Raw genomic sequence first — 21,661 nt, 5'->3', positions numbered from 1 at the left:
GTACACGACAGTATCAAAAGCCCCACAGCAGGTGGCTGTGTCATAGAAGCGTTATCAGATGAGTTACTCAGGGCTTTCCCTTTGTGACCTCAAGCTGACTGTGGTTGATGGGTGTATTATTCTTTAAATGCCTTTCAGTAGTATCCAGTATGATCTCTATAAATTTTCCCAGGTAACAAGGTTGAGTAAAAGGCCTGTAGTTGCCTGTGTCTTTTCCTCATGCCCTTCTGGTAAATTGGATTACTGTGGCCAGTTTCTGGTCAGCAGGGATCTCCCCAGACTCCCAAGAGACAGCTCCTCCAGCACTCTGGAACAAACCCCATCAGGCCCCATGGACTTAGAAAGATTAAATTGATGCAACTGCTCATCTACAGTTACAGTGTCTAGAAATGAAAAGTCACTGCTGCTGTATGTTCTCTGACAGGAGAGGCCAGATCAATGTCTATCAATGTTATTAATCACTGATGCAAAAGCATTGTAATGCCTCTGCCTTTTCTTCATCTTTTTTTTCAGATGACTACCTTAATCAAGAATTGGTTGAATATTTTCCTTAGATCTCCTCTTGCTCTAAACATACTCAGAATTTCTTTCTTTTTGTTATCTGATCCAACACTCAGTTTCAACTCTGAGCTTTGGGCTTTTGTGTTTTCTCTCTACACATGGTAACCGCAGCATTGTAATCACCCTTTGAGACCTGACCTCTCTTACAGAGATTATACAATTTCTTCTCTTTGTGAGTTCCAAGAGAAGTTCCCTGTTCAGCCAAAACCAAAAAATTTAAACTCAACACTTAAACTCATTATTACTGTGGCCAAAACAGCCACCTAAAAATCCTATCTACTCCTCTATTCACAAACATCAAGTTGGGGTTGGCGGGGGGGAAGTCGGGGGACATCTTTCCTAGTTGTCTCAAGGAATACTTGTGACAAGAAATTATCTTCAACATACTTCCGGAATTTCTCAGACTTCCTTGTCAGAGTTGTCTGGCATTTCCAGTTGATGTCCAGGAAAATTTCTATAAGAACCAGGGCTACTGTTCCAGAGATTTCTCCTCATTGCCCACAGATTAAATAATTAGTGCTAGCATTTGTCTGAGTGAACAGCAGTAGACACCTACAAAGCCATCTGCTTTGTTTTCCATCTCCCTAATTTTCACTCAGAGGCTTTCAACCACATTATTCCTAATTGCAAGGAATGTATAGTGAAAACTGTGCCTTCCAATGCAACTCTTTGCCTTGCCTGCCTTGCCTATTCTCCTGAAAAGCCTATAGCCCTGCATGCCAACACTCCAGTCATGGGACTCATTCTACAAAGTCTCACTAATCCAAATGATATCATAGCTTTGGGAACTGACAAATGCTCCCAGTTCATCCTGTTTATTTCTTGCATTGTGTGCATTGGTGTTCAAACATTGCAGATATGCTCCTAAACTCTAAGTGCTCTCTGCAGCTCTGTTAGCATTGGAACCCTCAGGCCATGCTATGCCATTCCTTGGCTTACATATTGTACTACACATCAGTAGGAATTCAGTTAATTCAGATGCTTATATATTGCTCCTCTATGCAAACATACACAGCAAGTAGGCATCACACAGCAATTCCCTTTAAAAAAGACAAAATTTAATCTGAATTAAAATGCTAATAAACATGCAAACCGAGATGATTAAAGGTGTAAGTTAGTTTGAAACAGTATATTAGAGATGGAGCCATTAAAATGTGACATATTTGGCTTTCTTAGAGATTACTTAGAAGTGCACACAAATAGAAATGTCATGAACTGAGATGCAGACTTGCTGACAAGGACTTTCAGTGAGTCCTTCTGCACATTCACCTTCAGTTTTCTCAGTATAGAGCTGCATATACAGCAGAAGATTACCACTAATTATCCAGTATTTTGGAAAGGCAAACAAGTGCTGCATTAATCCTCCACACACACAATCAGTGAAGAAATGCTCAGCCTTCACACAAGTACCCTTATTGGAGAAAATCCTAGAGTCATGGAATCGTAGAGTATTCTGAGTTGGAAGGGGGCCATAAGAATCATCAAAGTTTAGCTCCTGGACCTGCATAGGACAACCCAAAAATCACACCATGCGCCTGAGAGGATTGTCCCAATGCTTCTTGAACTCTGTCAGGTTGGTGCTGTGACTTCCCTGGGGAGCTGTTCCAGCACCCAACCACCCTCTCGGTGAAGAATCTTTTTCTAATACCCTAAACCTCCCCTGTCACAACTTCAGGCCATTCCCTCAGGTCCTGTCACTGGCCACCACAAAGAAGAGATCAGTGCCTGCTCCTCCTCTTTTCCTCACGAGGAATTTGTAAATTGTGATGAGGTCTGTCCACTGTCTCCTCCAGGGCAAACAGACCAAGTGACCAAGAATCAGAGGATAATTTCTTTTACAGAGAAAATGTTATCAGCCCTGAAAAGAAGGTAATTCCTCCAATGGGTATGTCTTCTAGATATATAAAAATATCATTTCCTTCAACCTGATAAAAAATCAACAACACTCTTAGCAGCACTGTTTGAAAGACACTAGGGAACAGTGCCCAGTTATATCAATTTTGGTCTACTTCAGCAAGGAGGATTGCTAAATATAAAAGCACTTTTAATATTTGTCTTGGCTAGATAGCAAAGTGAACAATTCTCTATTCCTTCAGAAAGAAAAATAATAAATAAGGAATATAGCAGGGGCTAATATAATTTAAATTATATATGTGGAAAAAAAGTTGCTCTATTGTCCCTTTTCCCTAGAGGCAGAGAAGAACTCTCTTCATGTGCAAAAAAATGTAAAGGAGACAAAAACAGTTACATGTGCGAAGAAAATTGCAGCTGTCCTGGAGATACAAAAGCCATCAGGATCATTGACTCATTTCAGTGATTTTTATAAAGCCATTGCAAAATTGACATGCATACCACCCCTTTTCAGAAACCCTGCTCACACTATATAGTCATAATGTGTTGTCACTACTGCACAAGGATATTGCTAAAGGAAGGATTATCAGTTAAAAAAAATGCTCTTTCCAAATCTGTTACACTAAGACATACTTTAGTAAATACACTATATCCAAACAAATTTTACAAGTTTGTTTTATTTTCAGCCATTCTTTCAAAGCTTCCACGAATTAAAGGAATATTCCACTCCAGCTTCTAAGGTTTCCAGATGTCACTGAAACAACTCAATTGAAACTGGACGCATATTTCTCATTTAGATTCAGCACATTTGCAAAACAGTAACATATCAGTTACAGACAAAATATTGTTTATCATAGGAATTTTTATGATGAAGTAAAAGGGAAAAAAATCCAAACTCAATTAAAAATCTTGTGATAGGAAACATCTTTGAAATACATCTTCTTGATGCCTGAGTAATAATATTATGTTTTCAAATATGGACTGTTTTCTTCATTGGATAAGGTACAGTGTGCAGCTACCACCCATAAGCTTTAGTCCATACTGCTTTCTTCTTGAACTCTGCAAGAGATCTCAAGGCCAGAAGTGCAACTGTGAAGACAGGGACAAATTATATTAAATTGTGCAATCCAAAGGAAAAGATGTGTATTCTTGCTAGTAATTCTACTAAAACAGGTAAGTTAGTTCTCCTTTTACTGACTCTTTTTGTAATTCTTTCAATTGTGGTGATGTGCTAGGCCCTTCCTCTGCTTTGTGGCATGTCTCCGACTGAAATCATATCACACCATGCTCTAATTAGTCTGTCACTTAGACACATAAATCAACCAACATTCCAGAAAGTTCAAATTCAATGAGCAATGATGCAAACCAGGACTTAGGAGGGACTGGGAACAACAGAAGCACAAAGTCTTAAGTCCTCTGCGCAATTCACTGATTGCAAATGCAACTCACTAATTCTTTAATTCAGTTTGAAAGGATCATGCATTTAGACAAAATCCAGTAACCAACCTAGTCACAGTCTAGTTATTCAGATGGAAGTTTCATGTTCTAGTACGTAAAAGGAAAAAACCAATGGGAAGCTCAAGGAGAACATTGACTTATCTCTATGAGGGCATACTGAGAATATATGTGAATATCAGAACTCTCTGATATACAGAGGAGGCTCTCCAACAGCCTTTAGCATTGCTTCTGGTGCAGATTAGCAGACATTACAGGGGAATTTACCAGAGAGTGACTAAAGACTGCAGTCATCAAAACAAGGGTAATTATCCTAAAAATGCAAATAACTTATAACTGGATTTCAAGAAGCCTTGTTTAGGTCCAACAGATCAGATGATCCAAAGGAAGTGCATTGTGTTAATGGAAAGAAGCACAAGCGCACTTACTTCACTTGAAAATATTTGTGGTGCCCCCTTAAAATTACTTGCACAGACCCTACATATGTAAGTAAGCAATGGGATGCATACTAGGGCTACAACTCCTACCACAATTCAACATATTGTCTACTTTCCGTCTTTCTTTTTACGTATCTTTTCAGCAACCCTCATTTCTCTTTCCCTTTTTCTCAGACTCTCTTACTAGGTTGTCCTAGTTCACCTCCCATCCCTTCCACACAGTGCAGGCTTTATTTGCACCTAAGTTATGTGATTTATATTCTAGTACTGGAGCATTTCCCAATAGTATGTTGGATCTTATTTTTAAGGGTAACTTCAAAAATTACAGACAGATCTGTCAATGAAATAAGTTTGTGCACCAGAGGTACCTCTAGGTTCTTTGGACCCCAAGTGCTACATCATAAGCATCAGCAGATGAGATAGCAAATGTAAGGTGTTACAGACAAGAATGTCAACTTACCTGTGAAAATTAGCTCAAAGATAAAAATCTCACTCCTTATAACAACTGCATTTTAATCTGTACTGACAGTTACGGAAAAATAGGAACTCAATTAAAAATGTATTACCTTTTAGGAGGTCCATGGAAGATTTTGATAATGCTTCCTTAGGACATTCCATCATATTGATCAGCCAGTCAATAAACTGAAGATTGAAATATGAAAAAAAATCTGAATTAAAAGAGCCTCTGTATCAGAACATGATGAATTATTTTCAGTTTGACAGACAACATTTGATTTCTGCTAAATTCAGTTATCTAATCAGATGCAGTGGCAAATGAAGCTTCTGCCCAATGCAAACAAAACACCCTAGAGTACATCTCCCAGTCCATGCAATTCTTCCCATAGCTGGATCTGAAACTCCCTTTGCTCCTTCTCATTATCTCAGCAATAATTCTTTGTAAGAAAAAGGCACACTAAATAGCTTCCCTCCATCTTGTCTGTTCATACCTTTAACCTATTAATATAATTCTTTCTTATCTGTCTCTTGTCCAAATGTTTTACTGCAAATCCTTCAGAACTATTATTGTCTTTGTTCCTCTTTTGACCTCTCTCATTTTTTGTTGTTTTTTTTCTGGCAGTGGAGGGTGCCTGGATGACAATATGGTATTTAAACTCATAAGGATGATTTTCAGGGCAAGGCCTCACATTCTTCCTTAAAAACTAATTAGGTTCTTGCATACTAACAGTTCACCCCTGCATTCCTCCCACATTATGAATTCTGACTTCAGTGTAACTTTTAGCACAGAAGCATGCTCAGAGAAACCAGTCCTCAACAGATTCCAGTTTGCACGCAACAGCTAACTATTCATCTATAGATTAATACCCGTACTTCCACATATAACAACTACATGCATTGCCCAGTAGGTTTGCCAAATTAGATGCAATTTTCCACATTTCTTTTCAACTCATACTCCAAAATAAATGACACACACTGCAAACTGTACAGAATTGCTCTGAATTTACAATGTGGTGTGTGCAACAGCAGAGAATCCTTCTTTCAGTGTTTAAAACACTGACTTGCTACCAGCAGCTCCCAACTCTCTTCTCCCTTATTTTCTTAAGAGTTTGACTCCCAGCTTTGGAATTTTGGTGGGTTTTTTTTTGCAACTTTCAAGTTTTACTTGAGAAACTACTTTCATATCTGATTAAAAATAAAGTGAGATCACAACTGAGATGCAATAAAATATAGAGGAAATAAATGCTCTATCTAAGATCCAAACTGACTACTAAAAATGGGGTGCTTTCTCATGTAAAGTGCTTATCACGACATGCAGTTTTACCTTCTGTGTTTGTTCTTTCCATGGTTCTTTAGCCAGCAAAAGGGAAAGGCTACTTGGAAGGAGAGTGAGAGTCTCTTGCACAGCAAACTTGTCAGTGGGGTGTTTGCCAATGTCTTCCTCAGGTAATTCTGGTGACACCATGTGGTGTTTCCACAGTGACCAGTCAGCACTGAGCCCAAGAAGTAATGGTGCACCATGATCAGCCCAGGTCAACACAGAAGCTGCAAACAGCCACATGAGGAAATCTATGCACTAAACAGAAAAAGGCAAAACCACACTTTATTAAATGAATAATACAGAAGGAGAAAAAAAAATTTAGAAACTCCACCAAAAAAAACTAATCCAAAAAAGAAACCAACCAAAAACCCAAGACTAAAATCCAGATGGTGTCTAGCTCTAAAAACAATAACCTAAAAATTCAGGTAAAATTAAAAATGCAAGAACTAAAAAGTTCTTAATATGTTTCTATGCTTTGAAGAGCATAAGCTCCTTTCTAAATTGAAACTAAAATGTTTACAAAAAGAAAATCACACTCCTCTAAAATCATCTTTTAGATTAAAGCTGATCCACAATTCATTTAAAATGGAGAAATAACTTTTTCACAGTAACCTGACTGTTGAGGGAAAACAGAGATGGTCACCGTTGTGGTGCTATAAATGGCTGAGAAATATTGCAGAAATGTAATTAATACCTTTCTGCCCTAAGCAGCAGCTTATTTTATGTCCCCAAACAGAAGACCTAAACAGCTGAACAACATTATTTTCTCTAAAACTGTCCAAGCCCTCTCAGAATCAGAAGCTACACAGTTCTGACCTGTCTAGACAGTTCTACTACTGAATTCAAAATTTTCCTTCAATTGTTCTAAATTCGGTAAATTTGAAGTAATTATTTCCTTTAGCTACCTTTAGGTCCTATCATAATTTAAATGTAAAGGTTATTTTAAAATGTTTTAAATACATATTATTTCACAAAATTTGTGAAAATTTTCTCTGTGGTGGTAAGATCAATCTTCTAAATTACAAAAGCTATCTTCGAAATTACAAAAGGGGAATAATACTTATTACTGAGGAAAAATGTCAAATATATTAGAACCTCCTTCATGCTACAAATAGTTTTCACAGCATTACCTCTTTCAGATCAACATTTTGTAAGGGTATTGATTTGTACGCTACATTTCTGATGTAGCCCATCAGGTCTAACAGCCAGTCCATTCTTTTCAGAACTCCTAGAAAAAAGAATAAGAACACTGACTCATGTCAAACACTAGAATGCACAGCTTTTCATTAAAAAGCAAGCACAGAAAATCACTATAGCAAGAAAGTACCAATTGTAGAAGAACAAAGATCACCAACACCACTATCACTTTTGATTAATTCTGCCACTGACAGAAAACATACAGGACCTTAAATAGTACAGAAACTCTGCTTATAATGCAGGCAACACACTGAATACACAGGAAAAAAAAAGACTGAATGAGAATTACTTGACATAATGGTAGCCTGCAGGACCTACTAACCAATGATATGACTGCTACAGAATAATCCTAAAGCCTACCTCAATGCGTCAAGTACTGTGAAAATGGTCCTGCAGTGTTGAGAGGGTCAGTAAAACATGGTCAAGGCATGCAAATAAAATCAGCCCTCCATTCATCTCAAGGATGGAAGACACTTCATTGGTTCAGGTTCTGCTATCCATAATCTATTCTACCTCCTATAAACTAATAACCATGCTCACCACCAAGACCACATTACATCATACATTATTATGTCCATGTAATCTTTACAAGTGCCCCCTTTCATGCTGTCTCCTCTTTTACCCAAAGAATCCTCACTTCACTCAATTAAAGCTCACTACTCTTTGAAGTTCTTCAAACACAGCTGGCAGCTAAGGCATCTGGCAATTTAATGCTTTGAAGTTGTTCAGTGAACACAGGCAGACAAAAACCTTTCTGCCATGAAAATGAGACCTCATTCTTGTATCTTTCTCTTCTTGTTTCTTCCTTCTTTATCTTCCTGTGTGATTCTCCTACTTCTCTTGCATCAGCCCCTATGCTTTGTCAGACCCACAGCTGAGCCAGTCCAAATCATCAACCCACCAGATGACTATCTGGTACAGTTATGAAGAAGAAGAAATGGAAATTTATTTCCTGTGTTAAATCAGTGCAAGGAGTTCAGGAAAGAAAGTTATCTCCCTAGTTCAAGCAGTCTCATGGGAACATCCCCTCACTTTCTGTGTCACATATTGGTAAGGCAGATTTTAGGTCAGAAGGTTAGTAGAGTTGCACTATTGAGAGGTCTCTGATGTACTATGTACATCTGTAACACTACCCTAAAAAGAGTAGGAGACACAGATCTAGTTAAAACTCTGGTCTGTAAACCACGCTGATGAGACAAATGACTTGTAGTTGGACCACAGAAAAAGAAGTAACTGGAGAAAAACATAAAAGCAAAATTTTATACAAGTATTTGAATAATACAAGAATTTTGAAGACAGTAGTTTCTAATATGGAAAAATTTGGAAAAGCTTTGGTTTAACCATCTTAAAATTATTTTAAAGGAATCAGTGTAGAATCATAAATATCTGTTAACTGCACTGTTAATTTTTCTTAAGCCTAATCTTACCTGTATTTTCATGTCTCACAATACGAGCATGATAGAAACTATGCAAGAACATCCATGAAATATTTTCTTTCTGGTGATATCCTGCCACAATATCCATCATGGCACTCAAGTTTGTCAGAGGCAATCTGCCTTGAGAAACTAAATACACTTTCATGAATGTGGCCTTCTCTATATTGTTCTGCAAATGCGATAAAAAACATGTTAAATTGAAAGATACATTTCTTGTGGGAACAGTAAATTTTGCACTCTTCTCTATAAAAATAAAAGAAACTCTTTGAATAAGTAGTAGGCTCTTTCCTCAAGACATATTATTAAACAGAAGACTGTATGTATTACTTGAATTTTACACTGTTTGAACTAGTCCAGCAAAGTGTAACTCAATACAGATTGTTTTCATACTGCTTTAAATTTTACATTCCCCTTTGAAATCAAATGAACCATCTTAACAGCTCTGGACACTCGAATCTTCTTGCAAGACAGATACACTGTAGTGATAAAAGGAGGTTTTCTTAAATGATGTTTCCAGTGAGGAAAAATAACTGCAAAATATATGGAAATGACAGTTCAGCTTCCAAAAACTATTTGAATGCTTAATACTCTAGTGAATCTGATAGCAATCAGAACAGAGGGCTTTACGTCACAGATGTTTGTTTTTAAAAGCTTGATCTGAAAGCATCAAGTTCTTCTACACAGGTCATTTCCTTAGCACTTCAGCTGCTAAGAATTCCACTGCTAACTGATTCCACTGGTGAACTACAAGATGAAAGCTTTTTTATTCCATTATCATCCTCAGTCATCTTGTCCACCAGGAAACATTCCGAGTGTGAATGTAAATATAGAACATGAAGTCAAGAATTAAACGTTTTTCAGTCAATTATTTCACATTTTTAACAGAAGCACAGATCCAGCAGTTCAAGGACAGCTAGTCCTTGATGCATTTACAGTTCAGTTTCAAGCAGATGGGTATATTAACCAAAGAGGACTGCTATTTGCATCATTGGTCTGAGATTTAGAAGATATAACACCACTCTGGTTCATATCTGTGATAGTTTTAGTGCTGGCCAAATTGCCAATGCACCCACTAGAATTATTTACTCATTTCCAGTCAGGCTCACATCAGCTTCCACTGAAGTAAAATCCTGTGATCCCCCTGTCATGCCAGCAATAGAAACAGATTCTGCCCGCACATGTTTTGATGAGATTAATGTTCAAAACCAGCACAATACCATTCCTGTTCCCAGAATCACAGAATCAGTTAGGTTGGAAAAGACCTATGAGATTATCAAGTCAAACACGATATACCATGTCAACTGGACCTCGCACTGAGCACTATATCCAGTTTTTCCTTAAACATTTCCAGCGACAATGTCCCCACCATCTCCCTGGTGTGACATTCTCATTCTAAGGTCTAATCACGTTTTCTGTGAAGAATGTCTTCCCAATGTCTAGCCTAAACCTTTCATGGTGCGGCTTAAGACTGTGTCTTCTCGTCCTGTTGCCTGAGAGAGGAGGCCAACCCCTATCTGACCAAGCTAGTTTAGACTCTCTGGTTCAAACCTCCCGGGTGACATTATTTCAGTTGCTTTGAGAAACCTTGGGATATGGATTCTTATCACTTCTCTCTACTGTCTGCAGATTAGATCCAGGACACTCTCACCTACATGTCAGATAAAACAATTAAATGCTCCCAAAGAACTAGAATAGTCCGGTGACAATAAAAATGACGAGGTTGCTTGTTTCACATGATCTCGTGATAAAAGAGGAGAATAAAAATGCCATTACCTTGGAGATCTGGACAATGCGATTGATCTCTGAATCAGCCATTTCTGAAATACATCTTGCTACATCAATATACATCTCCAGTTCACCTCTCTGCAAACAGAAAAATAAATGTGTGTCTAAATGTCTATTTCTGGCTTTCTTCATCATCAAAATTGGTGAGTTTAGGAACTTGTTAATAATAATGATGAATAATTAATCTATCCTTTAGCTTCACTTAATCTATTTTAGAAATTCTTTATTTACTGGGGAATGCAATGTACATCAATCTACAAGAACAATGGTATTTGAATACTTTCAAAGTTTATTTTATTTTAATGGCAAAGTGTCATTCTTCGGAAGTATTTTCTGTAGCTAAATAGTTTCTTTAAATCACTGTGAGAAGTTGAATCTTCTGTGGGAAAAAGAAAGACTTCTCATTGTTCACTTCTCTTTCAGTAACAATTATTTCAGCACTAATACTGTATTTTCCCCTTACTGAATTGTTTGAGGGAGGAGTGCACATTAGATTGATTTCAAAACATCATATTCTAAAACAAACAAAGGTAACTTACATTTAAATTATGCTGCTATTTTAACTGTTGTCATTTAAAATTGTACATCTAATTCATGTTTTGAATGTGATCCATCAGTGCAAAAAGATGGGACATACCATCATTAAAAAAATACCTAACTACATTGTTCATTCACCTCATATATACTCCTTACCTGAACCTCATTTGGAAGAAGCTCATATATTTTCTCCACAGCCTGACACAAAAAGCTCCAGCAAAACTGGGCAGGATTGGGAAGTTTCATTGCCTGGAGGAGCCCCTGTAGAACACAGTGGCAAGTTTCTGGGCTTTTTGTGCGGTTCTTCACTTCAAATTGTTGTATCAAAAGCACTTCAGTAAAAGATTGCAGTTTGTCTTCTGCAACATGTTGCATCCACAGGGATAGGGACATGAAAAGGTATTTCTGAGTTTTCATCTAGAAAGGAAAAATTTTTGCTCAGTTTCAAATTCTAGCTCTCCATTGACCTTGAACTATCGTTGAATGAAATTATAACTAGAATGGCTTTATAAAAGCTTATAAAATATAAAAAACTATTTCTTAGTTTTTTTCTTCTTCCCTTTTTTGATGAATTTTTTGAATTAAAAACAGTTCAAACATGTCAATATTTGGTTTTCATTAAAAATTGAAGAACTTACTTTCAATGAACCCTAGACATCACATCTCCATACAGACAGGGCAATTTTATTACATAGTGCCCACTGGATTCCTACACAAAGCATACAGACTGTCCAGCCAGGTAAGGACAGAAGTATGATAGCCATAGAACCATTAATGTTGCTAGCTAGTGAAAAAGAATGAATAACCTCTACGAAATTCAGAGCTTACATACTCTGTGGCTCACCTTATTTTGTGACCTATTTCCCACTGCAGCTGGAAATAAAACCTTTTTTGGTACCTAACCAATTATGTTCCTTAAAACTGACAGCAAATGTGCATATCTAAGACTAATGAATTAAAAAACACTCCTTGAAAAGATCACAGAAACAAACAATTTTCTGAGAATTGTCATGAATCTGCTCCTGAACTTGTATAAGATGACACAAATTTGCAATCAAGTATTCTGTGGGATTTAGCAAATTTTACATACTGTACTATGGAATCCACATTTTAACTCCAGAGGAACAGAATAGCAGGGAAGGATAAGAGCAAATTTGATTATACTGTAGGTTAGTCTGTTGGGTATGTACAAAATTAAGGCAAGGTTTTCAAGGTACAGTTTTTTTTTACTAGTTAGATCAAGAGACCTTGCCAGAAAAAAAAGGTAAGCTTTTGGACAGATTAGGATAGACCTTTTTTTAAGACTATGAGCTGGTATAAGAAAATATACTTTTTCTCCCTAAATGCCATGATTTATGTCTCCAGGTTATCTGCACTACAGCATGAAACAAGAGATAGGGAAAAAGTCTTAAGCAGTAAAGTAAAATCAGTGTAGCAAGTCTTAAGTCTGCCTTGAATTTCAAGGCTCCAGAATAATCTTTCCCTCACTAGAAATACGCACTAAATGGTATTTCTGAAGAATTCTGAACCCAGTAATCCTTTTCTGGTGAGAAAGCCTAAACATTGTCACTGAGGAATTTTACATTAAAGAGGTGCTGAGCTCCCACAAGTTTTCTGATATACATACACTGAGACTGTAGATAAGGGGAGGTGCCACCCACATCCCTAAAAGCATTGCTGCATTTTGAGATGACTGGGCCTGCGTCACAACCAGTTCAAGGCAGAGATGTTTTACCTCATGACCTAAAACAGAAGAAAACAAACTAAGTTACAAAGAAATTAATTTCCCTTTAAATTTGTTCTCAACTCATAAAATAAAGGAGGCTTATTGTTCTACTAGAGCACTACATTACAACTTGCTTTTCTAAAGATCCTACTTAAAGCTTTTAATGCATACATGTTAGAAGACTCCTCTTTCCATTCACACACTTTCAGCAAGAAATACCAGCATTTGTTCAAGTTATTTTAATTCACTCAGGAACAAAAATGTGGGAATGCTAAGAAAAGTAAAAATTAAAAAAGCCCCTCCTTGCAAATAAAGATTTAATCCACAGAAGGAAAAATTAGTCAATATTCCTGGATTATGATGCTGTCTGAAATCTAAAACCAGCCACAAAACACACGTACTGTTTCCTCTGCAAATTCCCTGATTTACAAGTGATCCTAAGCGAAAAGCAGGAATAAAAAAACCCTCCAGACATTTAACAAGTTTCAGCTCTTCAAAAGAACTGCAAACCTCCATACAGAATTTTTTTCCATTAGTTTGAAAACTATCACCCAGTGTAATTTAGTAGAAAGCGCATTTCAAATCAGTAATAGCCAGATGAACTACCAAACAGTTCAAATATGTGGAAAAGTTGCATGCAGGCTCTGACATGGGCATTGGACCATACATTTAGCAAGTACTGAAAACAGGATACATTTAGTTAATTATGATGGGGTCTTACGTAAATAGTTCAAATGAAATATTCAGGTCACTTTCACTAATGTTTTAGAGAACTTCTCAGCTCTGATCTTCTTTAGTTTTTCTTTATCTAAAATAATGTCCACATGATGATGGCAAATATATACTTGCAAACACTAAAAAGTCAGTCTTGAAAGAATAATAGAACTAACCACTGCATTAACTTCAAGTCCTGAAGCGGGTTCCAAAGTTTGGGAAAGCTGTATTAATAAATAAGATTTGTGACAACTACAAGTCTTAATAGAAAACTACCACTCTTACCAAAGTCCAGCCTCATCAAAGGAGAAAGAATGGATGCCCAGTTTACAGGTGGATACTGATGGCTTTCTCCAACTAATGCAATGGGTGCCAGTGCTGCTTTCACCAGCTCAGCTGGGACAGATTCAGGGCCTAGAACAGAAGATTCAGTCTGAATTTTATACACACATACTTGGATCAACAGCTCAGCAAAAAAATGCAAACACTGCACTTTAGTTCGAGCTGTAGTAAAGAACTGAAAACTGTTAAAAAATCACTATTGCTTCCTTTTGCATCTGACAATTAATGAACAGTTACACTTTTAATCTCCTGTAAAAATGGGGTTTTTTACTAATAAATAGAAACTTTCTGATCCCTTGTTCTTGAGACAATTTACAAATTAATTACAGATATTCCTCATCTAGTAAGGTAGTATTTTTGCATTTCTTAATGGTAGAACACCGAAGTTTTCTGACACTTTTCATTTCCCATCTAGTAAATGCAGGTCAGAAGAACAGTCAGATAGGTGCCAACCTTTGCTACTTTATGTTATGTCAACATAAATTAACTCAGTCCTCCTGGAATCCAAACATGGGCATTTTAATCTCCATTTAAAGCAAAGCTTGCTATTCACAGGACAGCAGTGAGCTCCCTTAGCTCCACACAGGTGTAATCCTCTCCACCTATCTTAAGACTACTCCCAGACATCTGTCTTTTTACCAGGCTTCCTCATGTAAGATCATACTTTCTTCAGGCTTCTTTGCATCTATCATAGCAGTAATCTAATACCACTCTGTTACAGAGTATCTTAACCCAACATCCTGAAATAAGGGACAGCATAATGTCGGTCTGATGATGGAGTATTAACTGAGCATACAGGCTAATACTTAAAATGATCTGACTTTAATTCTCACTGGGAAGAAGCATCATCTCACAAGACGAGAGGGAAGGGAAAAGGGTTTTAAAAGTCAAAAAATTAGGTAGAGAAAATAAAGTCCTAACTACACCTTATCTTTCTGAGTGCAATTAAATGCAATTAATGCAATTAATTTTTCTTTCTGAGTGCAAGTAAATTTCTATTTGAAATACCTCACATTAGTGAAGTTCAAATTTGCACTCAGGAAAGTTCTCTATGCAAATAAAAGTAAGTGTTTAGGGTCACCTTTTATAGCTGTAACAAATTTCCCAGACAAATGTTGTAGTTTGATCCTTACCTTTCTTTCCACTTTCAATGGCAAAGTCAATGGCTGCCCTGATAAAGCTGTTTACAGGTAAGTAGCTAAAATCTGGAGGAACTGTGAAGATAAAAACACTGCTTGTATTCTAAAACATCATCAGCAAGAATTATAACCTTCTGCTCCTGTGTAAATTTAAAGGCCAAATTGAGTTATGGTTGAGCTAACTGATTCTGTAGGTGACTCGGAGTATTTAGACCACAAGATTGATAGAAGTACTGGCCTTTTCACCTTTAAGGCAAGCTAAACATTTCTGGTCGTGAGAGGTGCCAGACCTGAAAAAACAAATTCACAGGTCAACTGAAAAGCCAGGGATAAGAACTTCCTTAAAAATATATTAGGCACTGCAAGCTGGGCTTTGAGAGGGGGTGCTTCAAAATTTTAGGAAGTTTAATGCAGCGGAGACATTCCATATCTATCTAACCTTAGGCATGCATGCAGGCATACATAAAAGCAGAAACTTTGAGAAACTTTTCTCTGTGATGTTCATCTACATTTTGTACTTATGGTTCCCAGTTTAGTTCACACCAAAGTGAACAGCTTCAACTTCATTAGTTTCTGCTTATTACTGGTATTTCATTAATGATAATTATCTGGCCTTTATTTTACCAATGGATATTGAAACAGTACTTGAAATTAGTGATGTATCAGCTGCCCTGAAAGGGCATAGAATGTTAGTTTTTTTATTTCAGCTAACAAGAGAGTATCTGTTCTGGAAAAATACTTTTAAAAGGTCAGGTTGGTCTAAAACAAATAGAAGATTAATCAGGTCTAAAAGACACAAAGTAGATGCCAAATACATGTGCCATAGAAATTGTAAAACCTGTTTATAGTTTATCCTATAAAAAAATACAGAAGCAATATATAAGTTTCATTAGAACAATTTAGAGCCTTACTTTCACATTGGAATTAAAAGCAGATGGGGGGGATCCTATTCAGCACACTGATTCCTGCTTCATGTTCCAACCTTTAGGCACACTGGACCGTGAGCTGTCTGATTTAAAGGCTGTCATGTCATTCCACAGGGCCGCAATGTTTAACTTGTATTCCTAATGTTGGCCCTCACTGTCTTTTTAGTGATGTGCTACTTTGACATGTTCTTTAAGAAACAGTAATAAATCATCTTACCAGACGCCCTGTTCTGGGTAGAAGACAAACAGGACATGTGAAGACGCCCCAGAAGTCTCACTGCATTTGTCTGAAGACCAATCTGCTCTGAGAAACTAATTATCTGTTGAGACAATAAACCACTAGTTAGAAAAATTTTCCTACAATGCATCACTCAAACTGGACACAAACATTATGTAATTTCTTTCCAACAGACTTGGCTTGTTTGTGTAAGGTGTGAAGGTACACTAATGCATTATCCAAAGGAGTAAACCATTACCTGTGTAAGGGTTCTGATCACTTCATTCAGCTTGCTTTGAAACTGTGAGGACTGAATGCTCTCAGATTTCAGCTGCAACAGAAACAGAAAAAGGTGAATTTTGTAAGAGGTAAAAAAAAGAAGTAGCAGAGAAAAAATTCTGGAAACAGATTACATTTGCATCTTACTCTGGGGAGTGAGAGACAGAAAGGGAGAAAGCTATATGTCTGTAAACTTTTCCTCAGTGGCACTGCACATGGGCCATCTGATGGCAAAATTGAACAAACCCCATTTTATGCACTGCAATTCAATGTTGCTTGTTTCATATTCAACATGAATTATTGTGAAAATGTGATGCCCTGGTTTACAGCCATTGTTGTAGGAATGGGGAAGATGCACCCCATCTTGTCTTCTAGCCAAATTTCTCCATGAGATTAAGGTACATTTGCTTGCATACTCTCACCTGTATCATGCCTCCTTCAGAGCCCACCAGTGCAACCAGCCCACTGACAGCAGCCAGACGCTCCATTGTTGGAGAACCCTGGAAGAGTAAATCAGGACCAGTGAGCCAATGTGATGACACAACACTACTGTAGGACTAAATGTTTGTTTCTTCCAATTTAGAAACCATAACTACTATCACTAGTACACCTCTAATCCCAACAGCCTTTTCAGATCAGACTCCAGCATGGCAGACAATACTAATCCCTGTATTGATGAATCTAAGCTTTATATGGAGCTTCTCCTTATTCCTCTAAATCTGAAATCTTCATGGATTGACAAATCTCTTTTTTCCTAGCACAATCCGTATTCCACAAAATGTAACAGTGCAATTCAACTCAAAACCAGTTTCTTTACTGATAATTACCTTCAGTTGCAATCTTAATGGGTAAATTTAGAGTTTGATTTGAAACACCTAACTTTTCCAGATAAATTGAAATTATTATAATGACTAAGGCATTATAATCACCCTTCCTTTTTCTAGTTTTGACAAGCAGCACCTGATTTCACAAGACATTTTCGCTTAATAACGTAGACTTTATCCTTGGGCACTGGTCCAAATTAGCAAAAATGTCCAAATTAAGACCTCATTGAAATAAGCATTTCTCATAAATTATCCAAGTAGAAGAGAAACAGGGATTTTTTCCCTTTAGCAAACAGCCCAAAGTTATAGTCTTGTTTCCAAATATCAATCAAACAGAATATTCAGATAGTCATAACTTTTCCTAGCATCATTCCTGCAGAGGCAAGGAAAATTATGTTTCTACTGTTTATTTTAAATCACACACCATCCCTTCCCTATCTCCTCTACCCCCACGCATGCAAAAAATCCAAACCAACAAAACAAGTACAAAACCCAAAATATGCATTCAAACTCTTTTACCTCTGCAAGTACAATTTTCATCCAGGCTGGCATTAGTCTGCTACTCAGGTCTTCAGCTTTCCCATGACCACAAGCTGACAATCCATGTGCTATCGCACCTAAAGCTAAAGCAAAACTGTAGGTCTGTAAGACGAAAAGAACTTATTAAAAAAAATTTTACAAAAATACATTTGTTATTGAAACATTACTTACATATTTATTATTTCCCAACAGTTGGAGGTAATGTCTTTGTCTAGAATACCAGATGACTCCTTACTTCAATTGACATGGGATTTTCTAAAATTACGTCTTTGGCACAGAGAGCCTTTGTTTAGAGTAGATTTTCTGATATTAAGACAAAAAACTCTAGCACAGGTAGTTAGCTCTGACTCCCTGTTTTTCAGATAAACATTCTGAACAGTTGATTAATGTACTAGCAGGCTTTGATTAAAAAATAGTTGCTTCCCCATGGCTCTATCTTTTCTTGGCAAACTTTAACCAGAAAAGAACTTGCACTAAAATACTGAGATTATTTTTGGCAATTTGAGGAGTACCCTAGTACACTAGGGATGAAACACACACCTTGAGGAAGCCATGGTTATGATGCACTGTCTGGTGGTTAAGGAAAAGCAAAAATTCAGAACCGCACAGTTGATGTAAGAAAAAGAATTTTTAGAAATACGCTATAAAAGAGACAAAAAGTGGCAGGATACAGGGACTAAAGGCATAAAACAACAATTTCTCTTCTAAATCCAATCAAACACATACAACTTGCTTTTATTTCACTGTCTGGTAATCATATTAATGAATCAAGTGGTAGTCTTAGTAACTGCATAGTATGCAAAATACATTCAGCAGTAGTTAATGATTAAAGTAGATCAATGTAATTGTCTTGAATTACAGTTCAGTTAAAGCAGTATCCAATATTAAATAGAAAAGGAGAGAAAGAGAACTGAAGCAAAGCCCAAATACAGAATTATTACCTGCTGATTATTTTCTGCTAAGGTCTGTAGCTTGTTCATAGCCTTCTCGGCCTCAGCTGCTTCTATGATTCCAACACTGAAGGCAGAGACACAGGAACAGGCCACAGAATAGGCAAGTACCTGAAAAAAATTTTATTCCATTAACTAGAATCAAACTCACTGTAGCAATGGTTATATTAAATAATATGCCAGCATGACAGAAAAGACGTAACATTTTCAATCTATACAGCAATTTCACAACCATAAGGCGCACTAGACTATAAGACGCACTTTTTTTTTGCAGCGAGGATCCACTGCTGGCTCCCCCCACATGGCTGACGGTCGCAGCCCCATCTGCCCCTATTGGCTGTGGCACCGCTGGTCACGGCACCGCGGCCTCGCCTGCCTGTGCTGGCTGCGGCGCCGCTGGCCGTGCCTGCCTGTGCTGGCCACAGCCCCGCTGGCCCCACCTGCCCCTATCAGCTATGGCCCCGCCAGCCCTGGCACCGTGGCCCCGCGGGGCCACCCTTGGCTCGGGGCAGGGCCGTCCTCAGTTCGGGGCAGTGCAGGGCCGCCCGCTCCCTCCCTCCCCGCGCGGCTTCTGCTGGCCGGGGGCTGCCTGGTTCCACCCTTCCTCGTGGCTCGGCTCACGGCTCGCACTTAGGAGTTGGCAAATTTCGCAACTTTGTACATTATATAAGGCGCACTGGACTATAAGGCGCACTTTCAGGTTCAGACCAAAATTTTAGTCAAAAGGATGCATCTTATAGTCGTGAAATTACTGTACTTTCAGGTATTTATTCCTCTCTGAAAGATTCTTCATTGACACCAATAAACAAACGCAACTAAAACTTGGAAATACTTCTGATTTTACAGAGGTCACTAAACATACTCAGCATGCTGTGCTCCTATCAGGACTACAAGCAGGCCCACCAAGCCAGAAAATGAGCACATTGAACTGTCCTTCACACAGCCCTCAACACCAGCCTTCCGTCCTTGCAGAAGGATTCACCAGCAACATTGCTTTCCTATGTTCCTGCCCTAACCACAGAGAATAAAGAAGTGAAGTCAGGACTACCAACAAAGCAAGTGTGCCAAGTGTTTAATCTCCTCTGCACCAAAGTTCAGCAGCAGAACACATGACTCTGAGGGAAGCAAAGAGCATCCACCTACTGTGCAGGATTGATATCAATTTGACTTGCAGCAAGTAATGTACCTCTTGCTGCAGCAGGCTAAAATTACTTCTCAAGTACCAGGTTATATCCAAGTCATTTACAGCTCTGAAAGAGTCTCTTGTACATCTCATATAGTAGGATTTACTCATCCTAGAGTGCTGCACAAATTTTACTCATTTGTACAAATCCTTACAGAAGTTTTAATTGAAAAAGGTTTTGCTTTTAATCCCAAACTATCTCATGATGTTAAACATCTGCTGCCTTAATCTCAGAAGCTGCTGTATTAAACTCAGTTTAACTTCAATAATGCACTTGAAGATCTCTGGGGACAGATAAATTATTTCATAGCTGTGAGTAATTTTAATGCATGCACCATAAACTGCAAAAGGCTAATCCCCAACACTGTACTGCCAAAAAGCTAGAACTCCATCGAAGAAGATATTTAATAAAGAGCTTTCAGAGCACTACCAACAGGAGGAAAAGAATAATACTATCAATCTCTATTAACTCCCGTAGGAAAAACAGAGGATTATGCAACTCAACTGTTCAGCTGCTCCAGGCTTACATACATCATGAAGAGATAGAGTTGCTTTATTGTGCAAAACATCTGCTTGTTCTGATTTTTGTTTCGTGTAGTAAACTATTTGCATTTCATCAGTTTTCATTCTCAAGTTTTACCTCAGCAGAATTACAGGGTAAGTACATGGACCATGTTAAAAGCTACAGGACATATCCTTGAAACAAACTCCCTGAAATGCATGGCTCAGTTCAAGTGTCCAAAACATTAAGAGAATAGTAAATAGGGCCATAGCAGCATACAGAAGTACGACATTCACATTAGTTAGTGACACCAAATTTCAAAGTAGTATACAGAAGGCACATTGAAGGAGGAAGTATTAGTATTTAAGTTCTCTCTGAGAGTAACTTGTTGTCTGCTTTTAGTAGATCAGATAAGCAATAAACAACTGTTTATAAGAGACCCATATCCATAGCTACTCAGGATCCAACTTTCAACAATTTAATTTGGGGTTAAGGAATAAAAGAAGACCTTTAAAGGATCATGTCTATTATCTTTTCAGGTAGTTTCTTAATGTCTGTACAGCATGACACATTATTCTATTCTTATTATTGCCATTATTATAACTTTTTTTTTCCCAGTAGACATAAACTCATATATTGTGAAAGAAAAAGTAGAAATCAAGCCCTCCAGTACCACAGATAGAAAGTTTCAGCAGAAAAACTACAGTTACTAAAGGGAGGCAACAAAATAAAAGGAAGATTTAAAATTCGTGATAAAATAGGTCATACCTCCTGGACTCCTCTGCTTTGGTCCTCACTGCTGTCCAGATATTTGCAGAGTTTTCGCAATGAAGCAGAAACATGCACTCGTGATTCTGTTTGGCTACTGTGACTCATAAATGAAAGAACAAGTCCTACTCCTAAAATACATCCAGTGCTTTAAGAGAAAACAAAAGAGAAAGGATTACATATGCTTTGGCTGCTCTGAACTCCCTTTAAACCCCAACCAAGTTTGCGGGAAAGAAGATGTCTCAGCCTTGCCTGGTAACTGGCCCTGTAGATAATTTATTACCATAGTCCATTTTGCAAACGGTTTTTAATTCACCATCTTTTTCAGGAAACACCAGATGAAAGAAGAGCATAAAAAGAATATGTGTATTTAAAAGTAATACCTACTTATACAGACTCATTAATCCTTCTGTTGAACCAGTAGCCCCAACAATAAGCGCCATAACCTAGTATGAAGGAAGTATGGATCCAAATTTCAATGTGCAATTCGTCCTGATAGTACAAACTAGGAAATC

At 37.6% G+C, this 21,661-nt stretch overlaps 1 protein-coding gene across 3 annotated transcripts in view; it reads right to left on the bottom strand.

The window, feature by feature from the left end:
- Positions 1-3,071: 3,071 nt before the first annotated feature.
- Positions 3,072-21,661, bottom strand: part of FOCAD (focadhesin) — a 104,403-nt gene continuing 85,813 nt past the window's right edge. For all 3 annotated transcript variants that reach the window (XM_033085672.1, XM_033085673.1, XM_033085674.1), the window contains 16 exons: positions 21,147-21,294; positions 18,685-18,804; positions 17,723-17,845; positions 16,802-16,879; positions 16,360-16,431; positions 16,101-16,203; positions 14,952-15,032; positions 13,762-13,890; positions 12,664-12,779; positions 11,193-11,453; positions 10,488-10,577; positions 8,706-8,883; positions 7,212-7,309; positions 6,085-6,336; positions 4,871-4,946; positions 3,072-3,501 (listed from right to left, as the gene is read on the bottom strand). In XM_033085672.1, the coding sequence (XP_032941563.1) occupies positions 3,428-3,501; positions 4,871-4,946; positions 6,085-6,336; positions 7,212-7,309; positions 8,706-8,883; positions 10,488-10,577; positions 11,193-11,453; positions 12,664-12,779; positions 13,762-13,890; positions 14,952-15,032; positions 16,101-16,203; positions 16,360-16,431; positions 16,802-16,879; positions 17,723-17,845; positions 18,685-18,804; positions 21,147-21,294 (1,999 nt within the window). In that variant the 3' untranslated portion in view covers positions 3,072-3,427. The remainder of the gene's footprint in view (positions 3,502-4,870; positions 4,947-6,084; positions 6,337-7,211; positions 7,310-8,705; positions 8,884-10,487; positions 10,578-11,192; positions 11,454-12,663; positions 12,780-13,761; positions 13,891-14,951; positions 15,033-16,100; positions 16,204-16,359; positions 16,432-16,801; positions 16,880-17,722; positions 17,846-18,684; positions 18,805-21,146; positions 21,295-21,661) is intronic.

This window comes from Catharus ustulatus, chromosome Z (genome assembly GCF_009819885.2).
Source record: "Catharus ustulatus isolate bCatUst1 chromosome Z, bCatUst1.pri.v2, whole genome shotgun sequence".
Taxonomy (NCBI): Eukaryota; Metazoa; Chordata; class Aves; order Passeriformes; family Turdidae; genus Catharus; species Catharus ustulatus.
This window is presented reverse-complemented; position numbering and strand designations above follow the sequence as displayed.